The 27234-nt window shown below is 44.1% G+C and overlaps 1 protein-coding gene across 6 annotated transcripts; it reads left to right on the forward strand.

Moving 5' to 3' along the window:
- Positions 1 to 4617: 4617 nt before the first annotated feature.
- On the forward strand, positions 4618 to 27146 carry mid1 (midline 1). 6 transcript variants are annotated; one of them, XM_037489395.2, is made up of 11 exons: positions 4618 to 4710; positions 17000 to 17712; positions 19169 to 19231; positions 22082 to 22177; positions 22636 to 22743; positions 23586 to 23734; positions 23830 to 23957; positions 24684 to 24827; positions 25181 to 25342; positions 25423 to 25630; positions 26105 to 27146. In XM_037489395.2, the coding sequence occupies exons 2-11, from the start codon at positions 17056 to 17058 to the stop codon at positions 26451 to 26453; spliced, it is 2064 nt and encodes a 687-aa protein (XP_037345292.1). In that variant the 5' UTR covers positions 4618 to 4710; positions 17000 to 17055; the 3' UTR covers positions 26454 to 27146. The 6 variants fall into 6 exon arrangements, with proteins under 6 accessions (XP_037345292.1, XP_037345294.1, XP_037345291.1 ...); XM_037489397.2 differs by lacking the exon at positions 4618 to 4710 and adding an exon at positions 10545 to 10713; XM_037489394.2 differs by lacking the exon at positions 4618 to 4710 and adding an exon at positions 12101 to 12317.
- Positions 27147 to 27234: the final 88 nt, after the last annotated feature.

The following is a 27234-nucleotide window of genomic DNA, read 5'->3' on the forward strand; positions in this document are numbered from 1 at the left end:
CTTCAGTCCACACGATTCAGAGGCTCAATTGGGGTTTGCAGGTTGAATCAACCGACAAACTTGCGCAACACCCACATTGTGTTGCAGAAGCAATGACTCACATGCAACTCCTATTCAACTGAATTTAAGCTTCCAGATGTATTCCTTCAAAGCTGGTTGTTATCAAGCGTTTATGGGACAGCCATGAACACATACAGATGCTATCTTTTTTTTTTTTTTTACATTTTGCATACTGTTTGCACGTGTTGTCTGTGAATGGGTTTCCTGTTGTGTTCGGATAAGGGTGTCAAGTTTGAAAATGTCCACTGATAAGAGACTGAACAACCACATGAAACGTGTTGCATAGTTTAAATATACTTTAGAAAAATACAAGGCAGAAAAAAAATTCAACTGCGCTGCGGGGCAATTTTTGTCAAAATTCCCCTCTGAACGCTGACTGCAAGAGAAACACGTAGCATTGAATCCAGCATCAAACATGTTATCGTGCTGGGTTTCAGTTTCAAAGAAAGCGCCAGCAGTTCATGCTTAAGTAGAGGATCGAACTAGGTAATTATCACAGAGTGATAGACTGCCTTATGCACTTAAAATGCAAAAACACACAAACTCTTTGGCAACACGACTGTGTTCCCATGAGAGAGGAAAGGTTTTTATCAGCAAAGGGAAAATGTCACACCATTGTTCCAAGGAAGTCAGTGAGCAGCACTAGAAGTTCCCTCTGAACATTTTCCTCTCCAATCTCCTGCTGGCAGATGTTCCCCTCCAGCTATCTCTGTTTGGCCTTAATTCCCTTCTTAATCGAACAGAAATGCTTTCAAAAACGCGCTGATGGAGCAGATCCACATAATGTGCCGCATCATACTTGCCATTTTCTCTTCGCTTAAGCTTACCCAACAGATGAAGGGACATTTTCATTAGTTTGATATTTGTATATTATAGGTAGCCATAGCAACCACCAATGATGAGCAAAGCAGCCAATCATACACCCACACAACAAAAGCTGTCTGGTTTTAGCTCTTAGCTCTATATGACTCCCTCTCCTATGTGTCAATCTCATTTAACTTAACTTAAAAACAGATAATTAAAATAGTATCATCCTGCATTTATGCTTCCATTAAAAAGCAATGAAGAGTAATCAAGCTAGTAGTTAAAGTAGCCCAATCATTTGGAAGGTACACCGAAAATAGTTAATAAGTGTGGAAAACATTCCTGCGTAATAATCAACCATTACATTTTGAGATTTTCAAAAGTTCAGACGAGGTTTACATGAGCCCAGGTCTGCCTTTTCTTAACCAAATGTAACTTTCACAGAGGTCAAACACGAGAGCACAGCATCGAACACTCAAGGGGTTTGCATGAATGACCAACAAACACCAATTGTTTTGGTTTGTTGATTTCATCATTATTTGAGTTTGAATGGATGTCCTCGTTCCATTTCTGGCACCAAGAGCATGAAATTACAAAAACAGAATCGAGTGCATGCTTCAGAAGTGACTTGTGAACGCTGCTGTGGCCTTCTGGGATTTTTCTAAAGCTTTTTTTTCCGTCTTTGTGTTCAGAGAGGAACCAATTGCCAAACAATCTTGTCTGCAGTCGGCGACACATTTGTTGTGATCTTCAAAGCAAAGGGTCGGAAAAAGTTCCATCGTATCATAAATCTCACACTGGGCGACTCAATTCTGTATGATCTCTGTAAAAAGAAAAGTTAAATGCAAAGTATGGATGCGTCATTCTCTTTGTATATCATTCACATCAGTATCCTCTCTTATTTTGTTATTAAACTAATCCTGTTGGACACATACATTTCAGACTATTGGCCCTCCTCAAGGGCACATTATTTGATTAGTTAACGCGTCAAAGTTCTGAACACCCGAAACCTTTCAGTCTGACCCATCAAACATCTGCTGAAAGTCGATGGTGGGGGTTAGCGATGCAGGAAATGTGCTGTCATCAAACCGCATTTTAATGAATCATGCTGTCAAGGTGTAATCATCCCACCATAACAGGTGTGTGAAAAGTCCCAAGAATCCCCCCCGTGTTTTTCTTATGACAACATTTCCAATACCTCGGGTTATACTAAAACTATGTTAAAAAGGTATTCACCATTAAGCTATCGGGATAACCCATTCTATGTCTACCAGCCAGGTTCACTCTGATTCGACATCCAGTGCAAGTAAGTTGATTTAATCTACTTTGACACCTCTCCAATCCAGTGTATGTTCATGGACACGGATCTCAAAAGCCTCGCCCCCAAAAAAAGTGATCATACCCGTGCAATCTTTCCAACACGGTGACTGGAACAGCCTCACAGACCTTATTCTGACACACAGACACAATACATCTTCATATCCAACCATTTTATTTCATTAGGAAGAAAAAGGGGGGAATTCCTCAGTGAAATTTTTTTGTAACCTTGACTTTTTTTCACTCCAGGAGTGAACACCCAATTCCTAAAAAATGATCTCATTATTGCAAGTATGGATTTGTGTTTTCACGCTGACTCATCCATCTCACAAGATGAATCCTCATTAGGGTGGAGAAAAACAATTCTCTCTTGTTTAATTTGTCTCTTTTCTTCTTTAACTCGTAGCTGCTGTGGAACCCTGAGCTTAATCCTCATTCCTCTCCGCCCGGTAACTCAATGGAGTAACTCAATACCTGGTAACTCAATGGAGTAACTCAATACATGGTAACTCAATGGAGTATCTCAATGCCTGGTAACTCAATGGAGTAACTCAATGCCTGGTAACTCAATGGAGTAACTCAATGCCTGGTAACTCAATGGAGTAACTCAATGCCTGGTAACTCAATGGAGTATCTCAATGCCTGGTACCTCAATGGAGTAACTCAATGCCTGGTAACTCAATGGAGTAACTCAATGCCTGGTAACTCAATGGAGTATCTCAATGCCTGGTACCTCAATGGAGTAACTCAATGCCTGGTAACTCAATGGAGTATCTCAATGCCTGGTACCTCAATGGAGTAACTCAATGCCTGGTAACTTAATGAAGTAACTCAATACCTGGTAACTCAATGGAGTAACTCAATGCCTGGTAACTCAATGGAGTATCTCAATGCCTGGTACCTCAATGGAGTAACTCAATGCCTGGTAACTTAATGAAGTAACTCAATACCTGGTAACTCAATGGAGTAACTCAATGCCTGGTAACTCAATGGAGTAACTCAATGCCTGGTAACTCAATGGAGTAACTCAATGCCTGGTAACTCAATGGAGTAACTCAATGCCTGGTAACTCAATGGAGTAACTCAATGCCTGGTAACTCAATGGAGTATCTCAATGCCTGGTACCTCAATGGAGTAACTCAATGCCTGGTAACTTAATGAAGTAACTCAATACCTGGTAACTCAATGGAGTAACTCAATGCCTGGTAACTCAATGGAGTAACTCAATGCCTGGTAACTCAATGGAGTAACTCAATGGAGTAACTCAATGGAGTAACTCAATACCTGGTAACTCAATGGAGTAACTCAATACCTGGTAACTCAATGGAGTAACTAAATACCTGGTAACTCAATGGAGTAACTCAATACCTGGTAACTCAATGGAGTAACTCAATGCCTGGTAACTCAATGGAGTAACTCAATACCTGGTAACTCAATGGAGTAACTCAATACCTGGTAACTCAATGGAGTAACTCAATGCCTGGTAACTCAATGGAGTAACTCAATGCCCGGTAACTCAATGGAGTAACTCAATACCTGGTAACTCAATGGAGTAACTCAATGCCCGGTAACTCAATGGAGTAACTCAATACCTGGTAACTCAATGGAGTAACTCAATACCTGGTAACTCAATGGAGTAACTCAATGCCCGGTAACTCAATGGAGTAACTCAATACCTGGTAACTCAATGGAGTAACTCAATGCCTGGTAACTCAATGGAGTAACTCAATGCCTGGTAACTCAATACCTGGTAACTCAATGGAGTAACTCAATACCTGGTAACTCAATGGAGTAACTCAATGCCCGGTAACTCAATGGAGTAACTCAATACCTGGTAACTCAATGGAGTAACTCAATGCCTGGTAACTCAATACCTGGTAACTCAATGGAGTAACTCAATGCCCGGTAACTCAATGGAGTAACTCAATGCCTGGTAACTCAATACCTGGTAACTCAATGGAGTAACTCAATGGAGTAACTCAATGCCTGGTAACTCAATACCTGGTGACTGAATGGAGTAACTCAATGATTAAAGCTGAAGCTGTCCTTCCTATTGTCTGATGCTGACTTGCAGTCCCTACATATGTACCAGGTCAAGGCACACCGTTTCACTCACATTACTTCCTCTTACCAACACAAAAAGTGGAAAGCTCCTCATGTACAGTACCATTGCCAGGGCTGGTGATAATGCCAGACATATACATTGTTTGATTTACATCAAACAATGGAGATATGCATGTCTTCTTTTTCCCTTCTGCTCTTCCACCTTGTGTAAGAACTAAGCACTTTTCCCTGGAAATGTCCGTGCTCCTGTGTGAACCTGCAGATGAGACGCAGAGCGTATGTCAGGGAGGTATGTGTGTGTACACACCCCGATGAAGGGGGAGTGTATGTACAGACAAAACACCTTCGACCTCCTCTCTCCTGTCTGTGCTACCTCAGGGGAGGAACCAGCTGCCCATACTCTGTATTAGCACAGTGTTTGATTCGCAAGGAGAGACACGTACCACCGCAGCCATGGGGAAGCAGGTAAGATCTGATAGAGAAACCGTCGGGTTAGGGAGGTTAGTGGGAGCTATGTCGTAAATTGAGTGTCTGTTGCTCAAAGTAGAAATGCTGTCAGCGGGTCACTTGAGGGAACTGCGTTTAGTTGCAGCTGATAGAGGTGACTGCAATGACTTGCCTCTTTACACATGAGGTTAATTTGTTAACCAACGCACTGCAGACTGCAGTCAGGAAAACATGAGAGACACACATGCGTGGACGCAACATAGTGAGGAGAAGAAGAAGCACTTTTTTGTGTTTGTCAGTGCGAATTTTAATTTAGAGGCGAGCCGGAAATGTTGCAATAACAAGTTCAGTCCTGTGTGCACATGCATCACATCTGCTGACACTTCAATAAACTCATATTGGCCTCCTTCTTAAAGAAATCCTGGAAAAGTATTGAACCTGCAAAAAACGAAATGTTTCTTGTGCAAAGGGAAAACATTGGTCTTGCTTTAGTTGTCCCACATTTTCAAGTTTTTCAAGGCTTTTCAACAAAAAAAGATTTTCAATGATTAGCATTTTTCGTCATTATTCTTGTTTTGGCAAGAGCTAAAGCAATGCCGTGTTGTTTTAAGAGAGAGCAAAATGCGTAATGCCAAATAACTGCGGATAGGGAACTCTGGCAAATTCGTTTCGGTCTTCAGTGCTTTTCCTCATGCAAGCATCTGGTTCTGCTATTGCTCCCAACCGCCCTCCTTCGCTCTGCTTTAAGAGACTCCAAGTTGAGCATTCTCTTTTTGGCTTTCGTGCCACGCTATTGAATTGTTATTGCTCAACCGTCCTTCTATCATGTTACAAACTGGATGAGGAAGACACTTCATTTTAAATGTATTATTATTTCCTTTGAATGGGATCTATTTTACTCTTGCTCTTATTACAAAGCTCTGATTTATAAGCCTTCGTGCAAAACGTTAACAGAACTGTCTCCATCGGCAGTGCCAGCTCCACCGGCTGCTCTGAGCCGTTGTGACAGGGGGAGAGCAGGTTTACTCTCAATATCGTGGCCAGTGAGTGTGAATTGAAATGAGCTAAACGAATGTGTGTGTGTGTGTGCGTGTGTGTGTGTGTGTAGTCACAATAACAGCTCAAGAATATGTACTGATATCAGCGACACTGCCGTGGGAAAAGTAAATGTTTAATCCACTTCAAACTGCAGGGAATGAGCGTCACGGGCTGGATATGGAGGAATGTGTCCCGGGCTGTCTGGCAGGAATGCGTCTCTGACATGTGAAGCGAGGATAGTCACTGAGTCCAGGCTCGCAGCAGAAAACTGACCCATTTGACTGCGGAGACAGGCCTCTGGTATCTACGTGCATTGAACACTGGCAGTTTATCAGTGATAGCGATAACTGGGACTGTCAAAACAGTCTCATCCTAAGTAACACAGAGCTTTAAAAAAAACAACAAACAGCTGGGCCTCAGCCTTTGAGCTCGGACGGACTCCTCGGGCACACGGAGACAGCCCTCCCAAAGCAGATGTTCAGTCCTCCTGCAGCTCTTCTGAGTGAGGACGGAGGAACAGCTAAAGGTTTAGTCGTAAAGCTGTATACCTCCTATTTGGCAGTTGTGCGTTTGAATGCTAAGTGCTGCTTTAAATGCTCTTTATTTGGGGGGGCTGGTATTTAGGTGGGGTTAGCAGTTGGGAGAGTGATTGAGTGCTTTACTTCAGCCGTATGTGATAAGGTTTAGTGTCGTGGAAGGGATATTCTCGATAAAGACGCGACACTAGTTTTCTACTTTCGATCCCTCAGAAGCTGGAAGCAATTACAGAATGCAGCAGGCATTCACCACACCCTTTTAGAAGGATTCATTTTTTTCACCAAAAAAAAAAATAAAAGCCGAGACTTTCAGGCAACAAGATGTGGTGTGGACTAAACATAACACATGACTATACTTTCCCAAAAAGTCCTTCACGGTTTTAATTTCAGAAAGAAAATACTGGAATGTTTTTTTTATGGTTAATGTTTTCTTTGCTTTTTCTTTTTTTTTCCTTTTGTTCTTTCGTTTAAAATCTTGATGTTTAAAACATTGATGTTAAACAATTCCTACAGCTTCAGGCTATAATGATCCATCAATGTCATTGCTCCCCAAGAAGACATCCCTATTAGCTATGGGCAAAGCCCCCTTATCTAATCCAATCAAAATTGATATCTGCTTTAAAACACGTTGAAGTAAAAAGGTGCTTCCTCTTTACCCTTAATTAATCCTGCCAGTTGAGTCCACATCTTGTTTTTTTCTTTACCAAACCTTAATAGAGAAGAAAACTACAAGGACGTATCATCCGGCTCTTGTCAAAATCAGGAACACAAATAAAGCCGCGGCAGCACACTCAGAGGAAATGAATAAATTCCAGGTCAATGCCCGCTAATCGTAGACATTAAATGCATGGAGACGTTCACTGAAGTGATGTGCACACACAGCCTGGAACTATGCACAGCTGTGGGACAATTGTTGTTAATAATTAAAAGGGGGGGGGGGAGGGGCTTTTATCTTAAATTGCACAAAAAAACACTTTTGTTGAAAGTGAAATATAAATGGCAGTACATAATAATTAGCTTTGTGGTAACGTGTTTCATTCATTTGCTTTGTGTTTGGATTGGTCGCGTGTTGCTTAGTTTTGGGCAGTTTGCCTTGGGGATGAAAGCAATTAAAATGTTGAACCTTTGCCATGCTGAGGACAGCCTGTGTTCCCATCTTATTGCTTACTGGCGAAAGAAGGGGTTGGCTGTTTCGGGACCGTTCCAGATAGTAAAAACAACCCTTGACCGCTTAAATCCACGTTCCAAAAAGACAACGTTGTGCAAACCTCAAGCAGGCAACGCGCTTCAACGGCTTCCGGGGGCTCGATTCCGTTCAGCGTTTGCATGCGGCTCGTGATCTGATCAGAACCGCTTAGCGAGCAGCAGAGTGCGACGTGTCATTGTGACGATGTATGGGGCTGTGTGTTGAACGCAGCCATGCAGCAGGGCCCTGGAGACTGATCCCATCTGTTTTCGCGGCCTGGTTGCGTAGTCAGAAACTCATCAAAACGGTCTCCCCAAGGTTCACGCACCCCAACCCCCCACCCCCCACCTTTTGTCCCTCCATTTGCTACATCTTTGTCTTTTTGCCGAGAGGGGGGGGCGGGGGGGGGAGCCGGAGGCAAGAGCTCCACCCTGGATAGGATAAGGGAAGGGGGGGGGGGCGGTTTACTTGATGGAACCATGCATTAATAGAGACAATATCCATGAAATGACCCAGTGGAAGTGACGCTTCCTGGGCATGTTTTACGCTCACATGAGCAGGCTGGGGCTGGGGCTGGGCGGGGAGGCAGGGTGGGGATCTCTAGCCACGCGGGAGGGGTTGTGGAGAGAGAGACGAGCCAGGACGCTACTGTATGTTTTGTTTAGTCTTTTCACCCAAGTGCTGCTGACCTGCAATGCTGAGCTGCCAGTGGGAGATGCATCTTCTTGCTGTAGTTTCAGAGGATCACACAGGACAAAAAGACACGTGAGTAAGGCTCACTGCCTTCTGGTGTGATTGCCAAAAGTTGTGGGGATTTTTGGTCATGTTTTTTTTGGTCTTTTATCCATCTTCTTGCTGATTAAATATGACTTTGATACCAGTATAAAACTGTTTCCTTGTGTTTTGTTTTCAGTTTAGGGCAGACTTGGATGTTGTGCGATTACAGTGAGAATTCAGGGTTCCTTTGTTAAGTGCAAAATGAGTTTGCACTTGCTTGCTAGTGGATGAGCACCACAGGGGAGGAACAACCTTCTTACATCATGATGTAAATTACAATCGCCTACAAAGGTCTGCTGCCCTCCCTTAGAGAGGTTGTGTTTCTTCGTTACCCATCAAAGTTTAAGTAACATCAAACCTAACAGCCTATTTGGTTTGAACTTCTTATCTGCTCATTCAGGATGGGGTTTCTGGCACTTTTCAGGTTTTTGTCTGATTAATACGTCTTGATGTGGCAACTGCCACAAGACAACTGCCTCAGGCAGCAAATGGCATTATTTAGTGAGGATGAATATTCATTTGTTTTGAATAATTATTTTGACTGTGCTGTTACATATTGATAAGGGAATGTACTGTATAATTCAGCATATTTTCTGGAAGTAATTTTACTAGAATTAGGAACTTTACAATGTTTATTGTTACTGTACAAATAAACAATTATTATTTATTTAACAACCCCCAAGTGTGGTTTTGGATTATATTTTACGCTAAGGCTGATTGATGAAAAACACAAAGTCAATTATATGTTATGATATGTTATGATATGGTATGACATAGCGGATGTCACATATATGGAAACAATACCATCTTTTTTTTTCTTTGTGGTAGTTAAATGGCCATGGGGTACATGAATTTTCCAGACTAAAAGCCACAGAACCTGTGTATTTCAGCCCTGATCAATGGTCGGATTGGATTTCCAGCGGTTCAAGAGGGAACAGTCACTTTAACAGCCACCCAGACACCTTTCCTTTTCTGAAACGGCAAAAGCAGAAACAGACCCAATTTCACTTCACATTTATTGCAGTCCAGAACAGGGGCGTGGCTTTGAATTGACCCTGAAGAGGTAAAACCGTTTTCACCTTTCAAAATGCACTGGCTTAATGCAAATGTCATGGGTTTTATGGCAATCCATTCCGATTGAAATAAATCTTAGTGCGAGCGAGGGAGGAGGAAAAGCCATTATTACAAAGTCACTTTTAATGCGTGGCCTTGGGCCGAAGCAATAACGCTCTGCCGTGGGTTTTCTTGCTGCAGAAGTGGCATACAGGCGGGGAGTAATGTGAGAATATTGTAGATCGGTTTTGCGTGTGTGATTTTTCTCAGGAAAATGGATGTGGGCTGTGCTGTTTACGAATCCATTAGTGTGCGGGTGATGGGTGCAGAATGAGTGGAAGCCATGCCTAAGTTGTCCATTGTCTCTCCTCGCTCGTCAGCCTCGGGAGTTTAGTTCAGTGATCACTGGGAGCCCGGTGACCCCGCTCGGGTGTCGTCGCCTCGCTAACAGTGTCCTCACACATTTCTGTTCCTTACCAAATGCGGCAGACGCGTAAATGGGACGCCGGACGGAACCGGAGGGAGTGACGGACAGCGGTAGACTTGACCGAGGAACAAAAACAAGCCGCGAAGAGAGCTGAAGGTTCGCCACTGAAAAGATTAGAGTGGCATTTGGCTCCAGCGCCAAGATGCATCGCTGCTCCTGCCGGACCGCCATAGCAACCGAGGCTTTTTGCTTCCCCACCGAGACTCTAGATCTTACCAAAGAGTCATTTAAAGAGCTTGTAACTTCTCATGTAGACTGCGCGGCCGCATGAATGACATTTTCAAGTCAAATAGACGTTTTGCCCGATGTTAGCTTTGATTACTGACTCATTTAAACAGCTTTACTTTCTCTTGAACGACATGTAAATGAGGGAGCCGCCTAATAGTCTATTATAAATGTGCGCGTGACCTCAGCTGAGCATCTCCACAAGGCCCATCCATCCCCGTGCACCCATTTTGTCATGCAGCGCACCTCCGTTCCCCGGTGACCAATCAGGAGTCCCTCTTTGGCTGCTGAAAGCAAACCCCCCCCCCCCCTCCCCTCACCTCATCATCAGTTGTGATTGACAGCCTCCCACAGGAAGGAGGGGGTTATTTACCTCCTTATGCTCTCATGGGACTAAGTTAATGATCCCAGCCAACAAAAAGAAAGAAAAAAAAAAAAAAAACAACGTTGGGGGGGGGGGGGGGGGGGGGGAAGCCAGAGAAGTCGGCGCCTGGTTGAACCGTTTGGCTTCCCTCAGAGAGGATTAGAGAAGAGGAGGTTGTGTGAGGAGAATTTCAGAGATAGCAGGGAGGCAGACACATCAGCAGAGCCCAGGCAGGAAGTGGGAGCTTCTGAGGAAAGCCGGTGTTTTTAGAAAATCTCTTCCAAGGATTTATTTCTGCATTCATCTGTCATCCGGACTTTGGAGTATTCTGGTGGACTGACTAACAGACTGCGAGGTAAGAGACCATCTGTATTTCCAATCGGGGACTTTACAAGTCCCGTCCAGGTCTCTCCTAAGTTAGGATTTGAGTATGTTTTGGTGTGCTAAAATATTTGGGCTTTGCAGTACTATGGATGCCATAATTTGTTGGACATTTTGCACCTTTTTCTTGGATTTACGATATATCAATGATAGTTTTGCAGCTATGGTCCTTTTTCTAATTAATTTTCTCTGCAGCTGAATGAAATGATATTTAAGGCTCATTCCACATTTAGTACACAGTGGCGTAATCTTTTCATTGAAATTGGGTCTCATGCGATAACCAAGATAATAAATTAATAGATTTGATACTCTAGGTCTTTTTATGGCTTCACATACATTCAAATCTAACTGGTTTTCATTGCTCTCACATTTCTTTTCACACATTGAACCCTTCAAACTAACCCGAAACACAAGGAGCCCTGGCAGGGGCTTTGGGTCACTTCTGATCCAGATCTGTCCATGCCTCATGAGCTGTGGTTTTACAATACAACACAACGTTTGCTTCACCCAAAGACATTGTTGTTGCTGACGAGGTCGTTTGAGGGTAAGGGCCTCAAACTAAATACTTCAAAACCTCCTGTATAAACAGCGAACGTGGGATTAAATCCTGTGCTTAGAATCTGATCAGACTTTATGAAATCAGCGTTTTTGGGGATGCCAGTCGTGTCAGCCAGCACACGCCTGTGTTGGCTTCGTTCTTCCTCGCGCGGCCAAAGAGCTGCGAACAGATGCCCGCGTATCTGAGGCGACTTTCCACGCCACCCAGGCCAACTGTCGCCACCACAACAGAATCCCGTTTCCACGTCTGTGGCTGTTCTGACGACAAAAACAAAACACAAAAATCGCCGCGTGGTCGCTCTGATTAACGAGGCTCGCTTGAACGTACGTATGGCTAATGAGCATGACACCTGGCAGCAGCAGAGAGCGTGGTGGCTGAAGTTAACGCGTCTTCATTCATCCATGTCAGCACCGCGCGACTGGGATATTGACTTGGGCACAGAGCGTCACTCTCTCCCTTTTGAGGGTCGAACCGCCATCGATTCCTGGGTTTACTCACGCAACACTTCCCTTGGCCTGATGGAATCTCGCCCGGAGCGTAAATCGAGGGGATAACATGTTATCAATGCGCTGACGGTTGTTTTGGTGGTGTGCAGCTCCAGCCCACGTATATATGTTGTTTAGTTGAGGATGAGAGAGAGAAAAAAAAAATAGAGGTTTCATTGTGAGTTATGGCAGCGCTCCATGACTCTGATAGCCTGCAGGGAGAGACCGAAACCAGCAGACGTCCCGCCCCTTTCATGTGATTGGGCAACGCAGCAATTTGCATCCCACTGTGTAGATGGGATAGGTACGGAACTCAGTGAGAGGAGAGAAGAGGCTGGAAAAGTTTCAGTCCTCCTTCTGGTTTACTGTGAGCTTAGAGAAACAGCTCAGAGGGTCAGAAACTCACAGACAACAGCAGATACGAGTCATAGTTTAGTTTAAAGCTGGATCAGCTTTTGCAGAGCGCAACAAGCCGCACTGACTGACTGACTTTAGAGGTGGCTCTTTCTTCACCTGGATGTAATCATGTGGCGGGTAAGTTAGAGGGTCATTCTCAACCCACTCTGCATTACACGTTGCTGCTCCTATATGTTTTGCTCCCAAAACAGTGAGTCATCACATGTTCCCAGGGCTCGAGGCAGCGCTCTGCGGAGGGTTTTCTGGCTTTGTTGTGTTCACAGTTTCCTCAGTGTTTTGATCTGTGATAATACTGGTGGGGATGAGATGACTAAGTGAGTAGGCCGAGGGGGGGATTTTGTGATTCAAAGGCATCAATGGGAGTGGGAGTAGCTGAAGTAAGTTTCCCGTCTCAAAGCAGCGATGCGCGGAAGGCTTTGTAGAATTTCTTAAAATATATGTATTTGCCCAGGCTTTATCTTGAAAATAATACAATGTGTTAGTACAACAACTTTAAGGTAGCTTCCAATTTACTCTAGTTTGTCCTTTTTTAAGGAATTTTAAACCTTTTTATTATTTACTCAGACAGAGATCCTCTGCAGCACTGAGAGAGACGTACCCTGCCCTCCATCCATAATCCGGTCGCCTGATCATGACCCACATGGAACACAGTTTGTGACAGGCCTACATGCATTGGAGTCATTTTGCATGAAGCTATTGAAGAGACTGGGCTGTTTCCCTTTTTAATTAGTAACTTATCTCGTTCCTGTCTGCAGTCTTCCCATCTTTGATCTCCAGAGTATGACAAATATATATCAGGTTGTCCCCATTGAAACACACGTGTTGGCCTTTAAAAAAAAAAAAAAGCAGCATTAGTTTTAAGAGTGGGGGGGGGGGGTGAATTTCTGTGAACATGAATTACTATCATTCTTGTTATTGTTGCTTTAAATACTTGGCTTGTGGAATATGGATTAACATAAACACAGTAGGCTATAATTGGATTGAACTTTTCTTTCTTCATTATTATTGTGACACATGTCTCCACGTTTTTTTGGACTGTCAAGATAAGACAGATCCCTCCTGTTTTCTGTATTTTTTTTCAATCCGCCACATGGTGTCACTCTTTGAATGTCTTTAAACATCCTTCAGGCTGTGCACCGTTTACAAATCGTTTAGCGACACACATGCCGAGAGGGACTCCGTATCCTGAGAAGTTATTTGTTACGATTGGATGCAGGCAAACTTCTTCCTCACGATAGCTTCGGGCCCGGCTGAGACGTTTCTTCTTTCTTGGCGGACTCCAACGAGCGGCTCTGCTCGGAAAGTCCCGTTCTGTGGAGTTCCTGTGGTTGTGGGAAGGATGCGGTGTTTTTCCAGCCGTGCCACCTGCCAAAGCCGCCCAGAGGAAATGAGAGCTTGATGCAACTTGCCAGGCTGACCAGGGTGACCCGTTCACCTCAGACAGTGCAGGGGCACAGAGCAATTTAAAATGACTGGTGCAGGCGACCTTTAGACCTCCAGCCCTCTGTCTGTGTGAAACTCATTAACTACATTATGGATTATTATTTTTTTTCGGCCATTTCCTGGAGCTTCATTATTAAACATCCTGTTCACGCGTGGTGGAAGTTGGAGCCTCTTTGTGGAAAGTTGATTTGAGACTCTTCTACTTTCCTAACAACTTCACGTCTGCTAACATCAGGATATCAAACGAGTGCACATGTTGCAGCCCCGCTTCTCACAATAATCCTTTTTGACACAACAAGTTCTAAACGTAGAGGGCTGAATATTTTGTAAAATTAACTTGCCCTGCACAATCCTTCGACTATCTATTAGTAAACGGACGTGGGTCAGGGTTGCTCTTCGTGCTGCCCATCTCAGTAACGTTAGATTTGTCATTCTAATCAGCTGGCTTGCGCGTTCGCAGCTGAAAATCACACTTGGCCTGAGTGGGCCGCTGCTGAGCTGGCTGCTTCGGGGGGAGCAGCAACAGGCCACTCATTGGTCACAGCCGGATTACAGATAAATATGTTAGGTGTCTGCCCCAGGAGAGAAGGACAAAGAGCAATCACACTCACCCTCAGTCGCTGAGTACGTGGTTCAGAGCCATCATTAAAGGTGATGAAAGACCATAACCAAAAGGATTACAACGTGCTTGAGCAGGAAATTGTCTTCCTATCAAATAAAACTCCAAATGTTAAGTGGATGCTTATTTTCCGTATACAAAGAATCACGCAGTTGTTTTTTAATTTTCTATTTGAGACTTTGACATTCTGTACATTTACGTACCCTGCTCTGTATTTGTGTTCTTTGATTGTTGCCTGTCACATTCCCCTGTGCGTCGCCTCCCAAGCGATGCGCCTCACACCCGTCGGGTGGTTTCAGTATTTACAGTGCGTGTGTCTCTGGGAGAGGAGAGCCGCTCAGGGGACTCCTCTCTGAATGACAGGAGAATTAGAACGGAGCACTGTGGGGAGGTGCGTTGAAATAGAGGCACATGGTATGAGCAGATGGTACATCGGTGATTCCCACACGAGGGCCAACTGGGAGCGAGCCGCTCGCAGCGGATGATGTTTCGCAGTCTTCATTTGCAGCTGTCAGAGTGGAGGCGTGGTGACTTTCAACTGTCGCTGTCAGGATGTTGAACGGAGGTTTGGCCAAATAGACATAGACAGCTTTTTATATATATCCCTTATTACACACGCGAGCCTCTGGAGACGCAGTGATGTGAATCCACATCAACTCTCAGACCTCTGACCCACACTTACGGACGAGTGAGAGGCGCAGCCAAGAAAATCCCAAGCCTACAGCATTGTGCTGCTAGAAAGCAGAGGGACGGTTGGACGGGGGGGGGGGGAGTAGGGGGGGGACCCGAAACTGGTCCTGCCGCTTTGAATTCCTGAATGGGCAGGACTGAGGGGACTCTCTACCTGTGAGAGCATGGCTCCTGTGCCTCTGCCCTTCTCTGATCCCTCCCCTCCCCCCCTCCTCTCTCTACTCTCTCTCTCTCTCTCTCTCTCTCTCTCTCTCTCTCTCTCTCTCTCCCCTCTCTACTCTCTCTCTCTCCTCTCCCAGTACTGGCCAGCGCTCCCGCTGTAGGTGGAGCTGGCTTTCCTGGAATTGTCGGGTAACTTTTCCTGTTGTGCTTTCCACCTCTTTGCTCAATCTCTTGCTTAATGACAGCTCCGCAGCAGGACTTACTGGGGTTGTAAAGACGCGTGTCATCTGGATTCCCACCTCCACGACATGCAGGGGCTTATTGCTGGTGCACGTGTTGTCACGAGCACTCTTTCTTGATTTAGGAAAGAGGTTTCCACCTTCAGCAGAAATGTCTCGACATTGCAAAGTTGGGCGAAATCCATCGGTGGGTAAAGTAAACTGTTGTATGAATGGGAGAGCTTTCAAGAGTGCAGTCTGCAGTGACTCTGGGCCATTTAGTGTTTACAGGCTCTTTGTAACTAATGGTATTTCATACCGCAGGCGGTGACATCAGAGATTTAGCGTCCATGCATTGTGTTTGTAATACAAAGCCCTTTAGTCATTTTGTAATAAAGGCTGAAGCAACAACTGAACCAGTTTGGCGAGTACAGTTGCTGCTGTATTCTAGCTGGCTTTTGTTGTGGGTTCAAGTAAAATACCTAGAACAAATGGCTTATATGTTGGACACTGTTTTGTTTGATGTGGTTTGGTTTCTTCATATATAGTTTGGTTTTAGGCTCCTTGCTACATGTAAATGCACGTTGAGAATTATTTGTTGCAAGCAGTGTGTGAAACTTTAAGGAGCATATGTTATTGTTATTATTAGTTATGAAATGGTTGATATTCTGCATGTGTTTTTAAAGACTGAAGGGTTTGCATAGACAGGTTGTGTCCTCTGCGATAACTTCAATAGCAAAGAAAAAAAGATGCATCGCAGTCACTCGAGACAAGTGCAACAATCGCCTCTTGTCTAGTACGATGCAGTGGGATAGCTACATTTCTGTGAAGATTTCAATAGAATGAAACCCCCCCCCCCCCCCCCAAAAAAAAAACTGGTCTGTAGCTCGCAGTATCCTCTCAACTTCAAAAGGCTACTTGCGCCCGGGCTGCTCTGATAATGAGCTTTTGCCTTCTTCACACATAATGAGTGGAGGTAGATGGACGCTGTGAGCACAGTGTGTCCACTCGCAGCTGGGGTGTCTCTGACTGGCCTGGAACAAAGGCTCAGTGTCTGTGATAGTGTGGAGCCCCCAGCCATCAGCAAGCAGGCCAATGGACTTCTGCTTGGCTGAGCTGTCAGTCCTCACTGGTCCTGCTGGCCCACAGACTACAGTACAGAGAGGAACACATGGGGGTTTGGCTAAACTGTTCCTGTGCCAAATTGAAATGAGCCTGTGCTGCATTCTCAAAGTTGCGAGTTCACCCAGATAGACAATGCACGTGTAAAACGCAGCCAAATGTTTTGCACTGACTCTTTGTGTTTGCTTGGTATATTGATATCTCTTACAAATATTTTGACACAGCAATATTCACATGCGATGGAAATCAAATGAACTCAAAACAAGGGATGAATGAATTTGGTTAAAATATCATAAGTACTGAGGAAATAAATAGTGATGCATGGTCTTCTTTTACTCATTTTCTTTTTTTCAAGCAAGGATTGTTTTCCTGGTTAGTCAGTGTACAGAATCCCCCGAAATAGTGACAAATGCTAGTTACAATTCCCTAAAGCCAAAGGTGATGTCTCTTGTTTCTGACCAGCAAGCCAAAGCCAATGAATGATCAGTTTATCTCTTCTCATAGCAAACACCGTTGACTAATCAGTCTCTGTGTCAACTTTACAGACAGCTGATCAGCTTCCCTGGATTTCGCTGACGGCCTCCCTTTGTTCTGCCTGAAAATGGAAACGCTGGAGTCGGAACTGACCTGCCCAATCTGTCTAGAGCTCTTCGAGGACCCGCTGCTCTTGCCCTGCGCTCACAGCCTTTGTTTCAACTGCGCCCATCGCATTCTGGTCTCCCACTGCACGCCCAGCGAGCCGATACAATCCATCAGCGCCTTCCAGTGCCCGACCTGTCGCTATGTCACCACCCTCAACCAGAGGGGCCTAGAGGGACTCAAGCGCAACGTCACACTGCAGAACATCATCGACCGCTACCAGAAAGCCTCTCTGAGCGGACCCAACTCCCCCAACGAGACTCGGCGCGAGCCAAGCAGCCGGGCCATGACTTGTCCCGGCGACCGGGTGCAGTGTCAGTTCTGCGAGCAGGACCCGCCGCAGGACGCCGTGAAGACCTGCGTCACCTGCGAGGTGTCCTACTGCGACGAGTGCCTCAAGGCCACCCACCCCAACAAGAAGCCCTTCACGGGCCACCGGCTGGTGGAGCCCGCGCCGGACTCCCACCCGCGAGGCCTCATGTGCCTGGAGCACGAGGAGGAGAAGGTCAACATGTACTGTGTGACGGACGAACAGTTGATCTGCGCCTTGTGCAAGCTGGTCGGGCGACACCGGGACCACCACGTCGCGGCCCTCGGGGACCGCTTCGACAAACTCAAGGTAAGAGACGGACCGGAGTTGGGGGGGAATGCCGGTGGAGCGGTGATGTGCACTGAGGACAAACGCTTCCTACCGATTGTGGTCACAGCGTGTTCAAATGTGATTTGTGTATTTTCTCAAAATCCCGTTTCATCTCATGCTGTGCCAAAAAAAAGAAAAAGAGGAGGACCACATGAAACGTTGGTCGTTCTTCTTCTCGCTGCAGCTTATTGAACCAGCGTTTGTTAACAGTTTCAGCTGCTTGTTCCATTTTGGATCCGCTCCCCGTTTCCGGGGGGAAATTCATGCTACATTTATTACTTTTCTTTAAATTACCCCTAAAATACAATGAGATTATTGTGTTTTTTTTAACAAGTCTGTGTTCAATTTCCATTCATAAATGCATACTGTAAATGAGCCACACCATTGCAATGGGTGCCACAGTCCCTCATAACAAACATGAACACTGAGTTTATTTTGGATTAAATCTTCCTTCTGCTGCCAATAATCTTGAGTGCAATAAAAAATGTTCCCGACAAAGACACTATTACTTCTGTTCAAGAAACATCTACCGTTGCTTTGCAAAAGTATCTTGTTATTAAAGATATATAGAATCAAAAGGAGCTTGTGTTTGATTTTAGTTTTTTTCACAGGATTAGTATAACATATTATAATAATAATATAAACAATAAGAATATAAATTATTGCCAGCACAAATGAATAAATGACGTCGGTTCAAGCTGGTCTCTCTATCTCGACCTGCTTTAAATATACTGGCACCCAATGCAAGAGAATGCTCTCACAGATTTTGGGTTAAGTGGAAGTGCTGACTTCCAGCAGATGGGCCCATATCAATAAGGCATGAGGAGATGCTGTTAGCTGGAGCAAATAAAGAGGTGGCTCGGCTTTCCCTTCCATTATACGTGAATCAGCTTTCATCATAAGACTAAGAATTCGGCTTAGCGGGTCAGCGGTTCCCTTACGCAATGTTGCTCTCTATCACGTCTCCGGCGACCTCGGGGGGGGTCATTTCACAGTCCGCAAAAACACCACAAAAATGCAGGAGCGCATTAATGCAGCAACGACTTGGTAATAACAACGTTCACCTGACCTACGTAGCAACGTAAACTCTCAAATCATCAGGACCATTATCATTACCACACCATGCTGCCCCACATTGTGTCTCAGCTCAACCCTAAGTGTGTCCTGAACATCGCATGGCATCCACTGCATGCAATAAATATGAGGGTCTGCTTTGTTTTCTCAAACACAGCGTCCGTGCATGACACAAAAGAAGGGGGGGAGGGGGGGAGGGGGTTTAGTGCATCACCCTAACGCTCTGAACCCTTTTGTGTGCCTGCTCCTCTCGCTCACAATGCCTGGTCACAGCCTCACTGGGGTGCAAGTCATATTTTGCAGTAACAGTTTCGGAGAAATAACCTGTCTCCTTTTGTTTGATCATGCTGTCATTGTGCAGAAATCGTCTGGCCGCTTTCTCTGTGTGGTGGGGCGTGGTCATTCACACCAGGAGGCCGACCAGGTGATCAGCATCATTTCTTTAATTCCACACACAGGGATGGTACTTTCTCATTGAGAAAAAAAACAAAAAAACAATGTTCCTATTGCAGGGTTTAGTGCTCGGGAAAATAAACAATTGCAACTGGTCAGCCAGGGAGCAAAACAGCCTTGGAGGTCATTATTCAGACAATTTTAGTATGCTGTTTTGATTTTTGTATAACTCGGTGTTAGAGAAAAGTCCTTCAGTATTTATCTTCTCATAGACTTACTCTGTTCGGTTTTCTTTCTCTTTTATTATATTCTTAATCGCGTGACGTCAGTTTAGCAAAAAGCGACATTGTATCGATATGTGTTTTTCTATAAAATGACACTTGTTGCTCGTGTTTTCATCTCTCGTGTTTACATGCAGTGCATTTGTTACCCGCCTCAAGTGACACAAGAGGAAATAGCAATTCCCATCATAAAGAGAAGTGTTTTTTTTTTTCTCGTGGCACGCAGGACAAAAACCCAGGTGGAGCGCAGCTGAGCTTGTGTATAGTTGCTGGTTTTTCTAAACACACGTTTAGAGCCTCAGGGCCTCGGATTTCTCCGAAATTCCCCCCACAATGGGATGTTGTGACATTGGACGAGTGTGTTTACGTGTGCAAGCATTCAAAATGTAGCAATTGCTTCAGTCTGCTTTCGGCACTGTGTGACACGATCCAGATGTGACATCATACCTGGTGTTATCGATCCATCACATTGTTTCAATGGAAACATTCATATTTAGGGTTGCATGAGTAGCTATGTGTCCCAGAATGCATTAGAGGAAATGGAGAATTGAGAAGGAAAAGTAGATGCCCAATATTATTTTATTAAGGATTTCTTGCAATAGCAGAACATTTAATCCACATTATGAAAAGATATTGTTTTTAAACGCTCGGCTTTTCGTCTTCTCGTCTTCACAAAATTGGCCTTATCACAGCCGACATTTAGGCTTGATGGAGTAGGTAAAGCACAGGTTATACTAATGCTATTTGCAGTGGATCCCTTCATCCCAGTAGGGCATTACACCCGACACCACGGGAGCCTAAAACTCAAGCAGCTAAATGACATTGTATTATTTTTTAAGAGGCACTAGAGAATATAAACCAATTTTTTAAGGTTTCTTTGGATTAATAATGTCTACAACCATGTTAAATGTTTTATTTTATGAAGATAGCATACATAAGAAAAGACTGACTTTACGTATTTGGTGTGTATTTACACACCGGAATGCGTGTTCCTGATTAATAGGATATCTAAAAAGCCCCCCCGACAAAGTAAAAACCACAGACATGTAACGGGGCCCGTGGCGTTCACAGGATGAAGTGACAAAACTCTGACAATGGATAGAGTTTCTAATGTTGACACAGGATAAAACTCAAAAGTCCTGTCGGTGACCTGACAGGACTTTGAGAGGAAGGAAGAGAGAGACGGGCCAAAGCAAAGGTGTGGGACCAGAAGCGTTCACGCATAAAACGGAAGCTGCTATTCTTTCCCCAATTGGCTCGCCATCACTCAGGCAGAGAGGCCTCCATTAGAGAGAGATGTCTACACACGGATAAGAGGGTTGCTGTTGCGAGGGAAGCCCTTAGTTTATTCACGGTGAGAAATAGAAATTCAGTACATTAAAATGTCTCTCGCTCTTCCCGTGTTTCCCTTTTGCTCGGCCTCTGTTTGGCTTCACGTTGCTCTCGTCGCATTCAGACAACACCGTTGTTTGGGCCGAGCTTTTACCGTCTGCGTCTGGCTATATTCAACATTGGTTTGATTAATACGTTATGTTTCCTGCATCCATTTTAAAAGTTTGCGTTCACCCACCTGTACCTTCAACTCAGCATCTGTAAAAGGCTCTCATCACCTCCTCTTCCACATGAATAAATCATATTCAGAGCCGTAGAATAAAGCTCCTGCTATTTTAGTACATGGTGACGCAGCCAGCTTATAAAATCACAATGTGAGGAGTCATCTCTGAAAGAGGACGACTCAGTGCAAACTTCTGATCTTTACATGCCTCTCTTTAATGTTTTTTCACTTCTTGAGACTGTTTTCATTGTTTTGTCTTTGCTCAAGATAAATCAGGTGCAATGATCACAATTATATTTTTTTAAGCTATGTTGAAGCTCATGTTGAAGCTCATTCATTTTATTGGAAAAGCCACATTGGGCTGATCAAGGATACCAGCCCTCGCTTCAGTAGTACTTAAGACAAGTATTTTTCTATGTTTCTAACTTTAACGATTGCAAATGTATGTTTCTTACTGTTTAATGTATGAGTTATAATTTAGAGTTTGTTTATCGGTGTTTATGTATATTTTAAAACACCTCTGGTTACAGCATTTCCACACCTCTGCTTTTAGTGAAGCCACACTATTTATTTTACATACTAAACTGTAAAACTTTAAACTGCATTAATTGACAGCCCAATACAATCCCACATTAATCTTCTGTTTCATTAGAAACGTTTCTCACATCAGAAGACGCTTTGTACTACTACAGCACACAGTCATGATGCTGCCCAATTACAGTAAGAGATTACACGTGAAAACATAAGCCTTTGATCCGAGTCAGTGATTAACACAGCCGGGGTTTAGTTGTCCAAATCACTGGCAGATGCTCCGCTAAAGCTAGGCGGCCTCAGCAGGCAGTCCGCTGGGATCTCTGGCACACAGGGAGGACCGCGCGGCCCCGCAAGACCCACACCACCCGCAGCCCGATCCGCGGGCCCCGGGTCCCGTGGTGCAGTCCCAGACGGATACGTGCCCCCGTCATCCCCTCCCCGGAGTCGTTTTCAGCTAGTAACGGTTGGACGAGGTGGGCCAGCGAGTAACGAAAAATACTTTGTTTTGCAGCAAGCTTTGGATTCCAACCTCAGCAGTCTAATCAAGAGGACCAGTGACTTGGAAAGTCTGATGGGGAAACTCATCCAAACCTGCCAACACGTGGAGGTGAGGCCTGTTTATCTGTTTCGACTTTCAGGCGCGGCCTCATTGCTTCTGTGCCCGCCTCGTGGGCAACAGGTCATTCAATTATTAACGCGGTGAGGAATTACTGAATCTGAGAGTGGCTTTTCGTCACGTCAACGAGATGAATGGCTCCTTAGCATATGGATCGATAATTTATACAACAAGCATCCAATTTACTACAAATTTGCTACAAAAAGACAGAAAATAAACAGATAAGTATTTATTACGTGAACCTTCAAAAAGGGCTGATTGGGGAAAACAAAGAAAAAGACATGAACACAGTGGACTGCTGCTCTGTCTGCCCAACAATAGAACCCATAATTATCCTTCCAATGTGTTTTTTCCCATCATTCTCCTGCATAATGTATTTCGATGTTTAATCAAATAAACATTCAAATGAATTACAAAACGTCTTTCATCCATGCCTCTGTCCTGTCTAGTTAAACGCGTCGAAACAAGAAAACAAGCTGCTGGAGGAGTGTGACCTGCTGATCACGATCATACAGCAACGAAGACTAATCATAGCAACCAAGATAAAGGAGGGAAAGGTAACTGCTTGGCTTCCGGTAAACTTTTTTTTTGCTAGTATCTTCTCCTTGGTAACTTAACCTCCCCGCATGCCAGCATACAACCGGAGACAGCTCGGAGAGGAGATGGTTTCCTGCGTCTGTGTCACGTTGGCTTCACCCCTGCCATGGCTCTGTTAACTTCAAAGGGGGAAAGGTCACGGTTTTTGGAAACACTGGAAAAAAAAAAAACGTCATCATGTCTTTCCTTTGTTGTATTTGTCTTCGTTGCGTTTTATATGGCCTTGTGTGTCTGGAGATAAAGTTACATTTCAACTCATAGTCAACAAAGGAAATCAAATCAAATGTCTGTAATTTATCTTCAGCATCAGCCCTGAGCGCTGTATTGCTTCTGCAGCAGTGTCCTTACATCTAATAAGCATATTATGTGCCTTTTGAATCATTTCCCTTCCTTTTCCAGTGTAAAATGTTACGTTAGAGAGGCAGTGGCATGCTGTGCCATGCTCAGTGTCAGCGTAAGATCAGCCCGGCTTCCTGCGATAGCCCACTGAGGAGGAGGAGGAGGAGGACTCTTTCCTTCCTCACAGCGTGACACATATCAGACTGTACTTAGGCGTTCAACCATTCAGAATAGGAGGGTCTGGTTACCAGGGCAGCGTCATAAATACACCTCTCAGTGTTGCTTGTAGAACGTGTTGAAGCACACAGGCTTGTGGGTAAGCAAGTTAAAAATTAAAGGTGTAAATCAGATATTCCCCAGTCGGATGTTCTAATTGGTCTGTGCCTTACACACAAAATAAATAATCAGTTGGTTATTTATCAAGCTCTCCATCATCAACATTTCCTTCTTTTTTTCTTTCTAGTCTATACGGATGAGGAAACTAGCCCAGCAGATAGCCAGCTGCAAGCAGTGCATTGAGAGGTCTTCCTCCCTCATCTCTCAGGCGGACCAAACTCTCAAGGAGACGGACCACGCTCGCTTCCTCCAAACGGCTAAAAGCACATGTGAGAGGTGAGGCAACCGAGGTACCCAGCGCTGTCAACTGGCAACAGCTAAATGGTGTGTACAAAACACCACCGTCTATTAACACAATGTCATCATTACAGAGTCTCCATGGCAACGGCTTCTTCTCAAATCCTGTTACCAGAAATGAACCTGAATGATACCTTTGATACTTTTGCTCTGGACTTTACAAGGGAGAAAAAAATGCTAGAAAGCTTGGATTACCTCACAGGTGAGTGTGGTCTTATACTGCCACATGAGATGTGTCTCAGCAACTCCTGGATATTTTTTCACTTTTGTAATTCTTGACTTGAAAAACTTGAAACAAAATAATTATGTTGGACATGTTTGATCCGTACAATTTATTATTATTATTAATTCTTTCAAATTCTTTAATTAGAGATGCACTGATCTGACTTTTTTTACTCCTGATCTGGCCTTTGGGGATTGGCTGATACCAAGAACTGATTCCATTCCAATGTTAAATTAATAATCTAAAACAAAATGTAACAAATAAATAGATGTGAATGTTGTGAATAATTATCTATTAAAGTTATTTTATCCAGAAATGATTTAACATCCCATTTTATTATCATGATGTTTCCATTTCTGCCTAAAATGATTATTACATTTAAATGAGATAGAAGCAGGATCTTTACATTACCACTATGTGTGTTTTAGTGACAGAAATACAAAAGCCCACAAATGTAAGATGACACTTTTCTGCTGAGTGAAAGGTGTTTGATTCTTTGTGCTCTGCACCCGTTATGCAGCATGCATTTACCTCTGCACGGGGGGGCTGTTAGCTGTAATAGCTGGGAGAACTATAAGCTAGTTTAATTACACTTGTCAATATAACACAGAACAAATGGATAGGCTCATCATATTGTGTGAGTTTTTTTTTATGTCGTGCGGAGAATAGAATCTACTCAGCTTTCTTGTTTTTCTGATTTTGCAGCACCAAATCCACCCACCATCCGTGAGGAATTATGTACAGCTTCATACGACACGATCACAGTTCACTGGACATCAGACGATGAATTCTCTGTTGTATCATATGAACTTCAGTACGCCATCTTCACCAGCCAATCCAATGTTGTCAGTAAGTCTTTATTTGTATCGTCTAGAATCTCCGGAATCAGTCCGGATTTGCATCAAGATACGCATCATAACCTCAATATTATCTTGCGGTTGAAATGAGCAGTGGACTGTTGAATTGATTGCTCTAACAAGGTCACAAATGCTCTATCTGCATTCCCATCTGCATCCGCGCTGAAGCACACTTGGATAAGTCGTAATGGGACTCTATTTGATGAGTCAAAAACAGTCGGTATAGATTATAAGACTGTATTAAATTTCACTGCAGTGTTGCGTTGAATGAGGCTCTAACGTTCAGGGGATTTTTCCAATTGTTTGGTTCTTTGTCAGTGACCCTCTGTCATGTCTGGGCTGCAGGTCTGTGTAACTCTGCCGACAGCTGGATGATTGTACCAAACATCAAGCAGAATTGCTACACTGTCCACGGGCTCCAGTGTGGCACCAAGTACATTTTCATCGTGAAGGCCATAAACCAGGCCGGAAGCCGCAGCAGTGAACCAGGGAAACTCAAGACCAACAGTAGGTTAAGAGACAAATCCAATAACATCTGATGGGAATTTGAATGCATAGAAAGTAGCAATGTTCCTCCTTTCTTCAAGGTCAACCGTTCAAGTTAGACCCAAAGTCGGCTCACCGGAAGCTCAGGGTGTCCCATGACAACCTGACGGTGGAGAGGGACGAGACGTCGTCCAAGAAGAGCCACAGTCAGGACCGCTTCACCAGCCACAGCAGCTACGGTGTCACAGGGAACGTCTACATCGACAGCGGGCGCCATTACTGGGAGGCTCTGATTGGAGGGAGCTCGTGGTAAAATCATTTACCCGTTCATAGACACTTTGTACAGACATTGGTCCTCTGTCTTTAGCTCTTGCGCAAGTACACGCGTGGTTTTGAGTGAAATATCTTAACAACTTCCCAAGGAAAATTGTGGACATTTTGTTTCCCTGCTAAATGAATTCTAATAACGTAAGACAGTCTTTTAACTCTAGAGTCAAAATCTACCAGTATGTAAAAATAATGATAATATATATCAGTTGTTACTATGCCAACAAGTCAAACTAACTATTATACGGTAGGTATTACACCTGCTCCACAGCAGAATTGCTATAACATTGATGCTGTGAGCCTGTTAGCATGCATTTAGCTCAAAGCGCTGCTGAAGCACAGCCTCACAGAACCCCGAGCATAGTTTATTAATAACAGGTTGGGTTCCGATGCTGGAAATGTTTAGGTAATTCACGACTGTTTTATTTTCTTTTTCTTTTTCTGTTGGGCACGCAGGTTCGCAGTGGGCATTGCATACAAGTCAGCACCAAAACATGAGTGGGTTGGCAAAAACGCTGCCTCCTGGGTTCTGTCTCGATGCAACAACTCGTGGGTGGTGCGTCACAACAGTAAGGAGATGCCCATCGAGCCCTCACCCCACCTGCGTCGTCTTGGGGTGCTGTTGGACTACGACGCCGGGTCGCTGTCCTTCTACGACGCCGTTGCCGCTCAGCATTTGTACACATTCGAGATCGACTTCGCTCAGCCAGTGTGCGCCGTCTTCAACGTGTGGAACCGGTGTTTGACGGTTCTCACCGGGCTGCCCATACCGGATCACTTGGAGGGCACAGACTACGGCAACTGACGAAACCTCTTCTGTGAGATCTTTTTTTTTTGAGAAAACCAACCAGACTGCCTGCACCTCATTGACTGTGATGCCCACATGTTGACACAAAAAAGTAGACTAACTGTACGAAAAGCAGTTAATAGCCCGGCTGTACGTTCAGGCCTGCGTTAAAATTAGTAGGAAATATTTAAAGAAATCACTCGTAGATGTATTTCTTTGCACATGTATGCACATTACGCTGGTGGATGGTTTTAAGGGTTTGCTCACTGTTTAAAATACATTTTCACATAGGCTGCAGATGTTTTTGTTTCTTAAGTTTTTAACTTGTTGTTCCATTCATGTTTGATTATAAACCTTTAGGTGCAAGTGACAAATGGTGTCGTTAAAGATTCTGTAGGGTTTGTATTATTGGCTATTTTAAATGGAACAATTTGGAACGATTTTTGGAAATCCTAGCACTTTGAGGAGTTGTCACTATAACATGTAAAGACACTTGTATAATAATACAAATGTTTCTTGGTCATTGTCCCGTAAGAAAAAGCACTAAATAGATCAGACAAAGTTTTACCCCCAAGGGAAATCAGTCAATTAAGTCATTTTTAAATATTTATTATTTGTAAATGTATGCAGTTCATCATTATGGGATCATTCCACCCAACTTTCCCACTTAAGTTTCCCTGTGACAAGCTGTAAGAAATTGACTTAATTTGGTTTTCTCTGTACTTTGTCCTGATTTTATGATGCGTGCTAGACATGTGTCTTGGTATGATGATAATTTCATGCCGCACACTTATTGTTT

This window comes from Pungitius pungitius, chromosome 10 (genome assembly GCF_949316345.1).
Source record: "Pungitius pungitius chromosome 10, fPunPun2.1, whole genome shotgun sequence".
Classification (NCBI taxonomy): Eukaryota; Metazoa; Chordata; class Actinopteri; order Perciformes; family Gasterosteidae; genus Pungitius; species Pungitius pungitius.

What these genes read in the sequence shown, in the direction of transcription:
- mid1 (XM_037489395.2), top strand. Translation starts at nt 17,056, where the DNA reads ATGGAAACGCTGGAGTCGGAACTGACCTGCCCAATCTGTCTAGAGCTC. An exon ending in CAGCCAATCCAATGTTGTCA is followed by an intron (nt 24,828 to 25,180) that starts GTAAGTCTTTAT and finishes TCTGGGCTGCAG; the next exon opens with GTCTGTGTAACTCTGCCGAC. An exon ending in AGGGAAACTCAAGACCAACA is followed by an intron (nt 25,343 to 25,422) that starts GTAGGTTAAGAG and finishes CCTTTCTTCAAG; the next exon opens with GTCAACCGTTCAAGTTAGAC.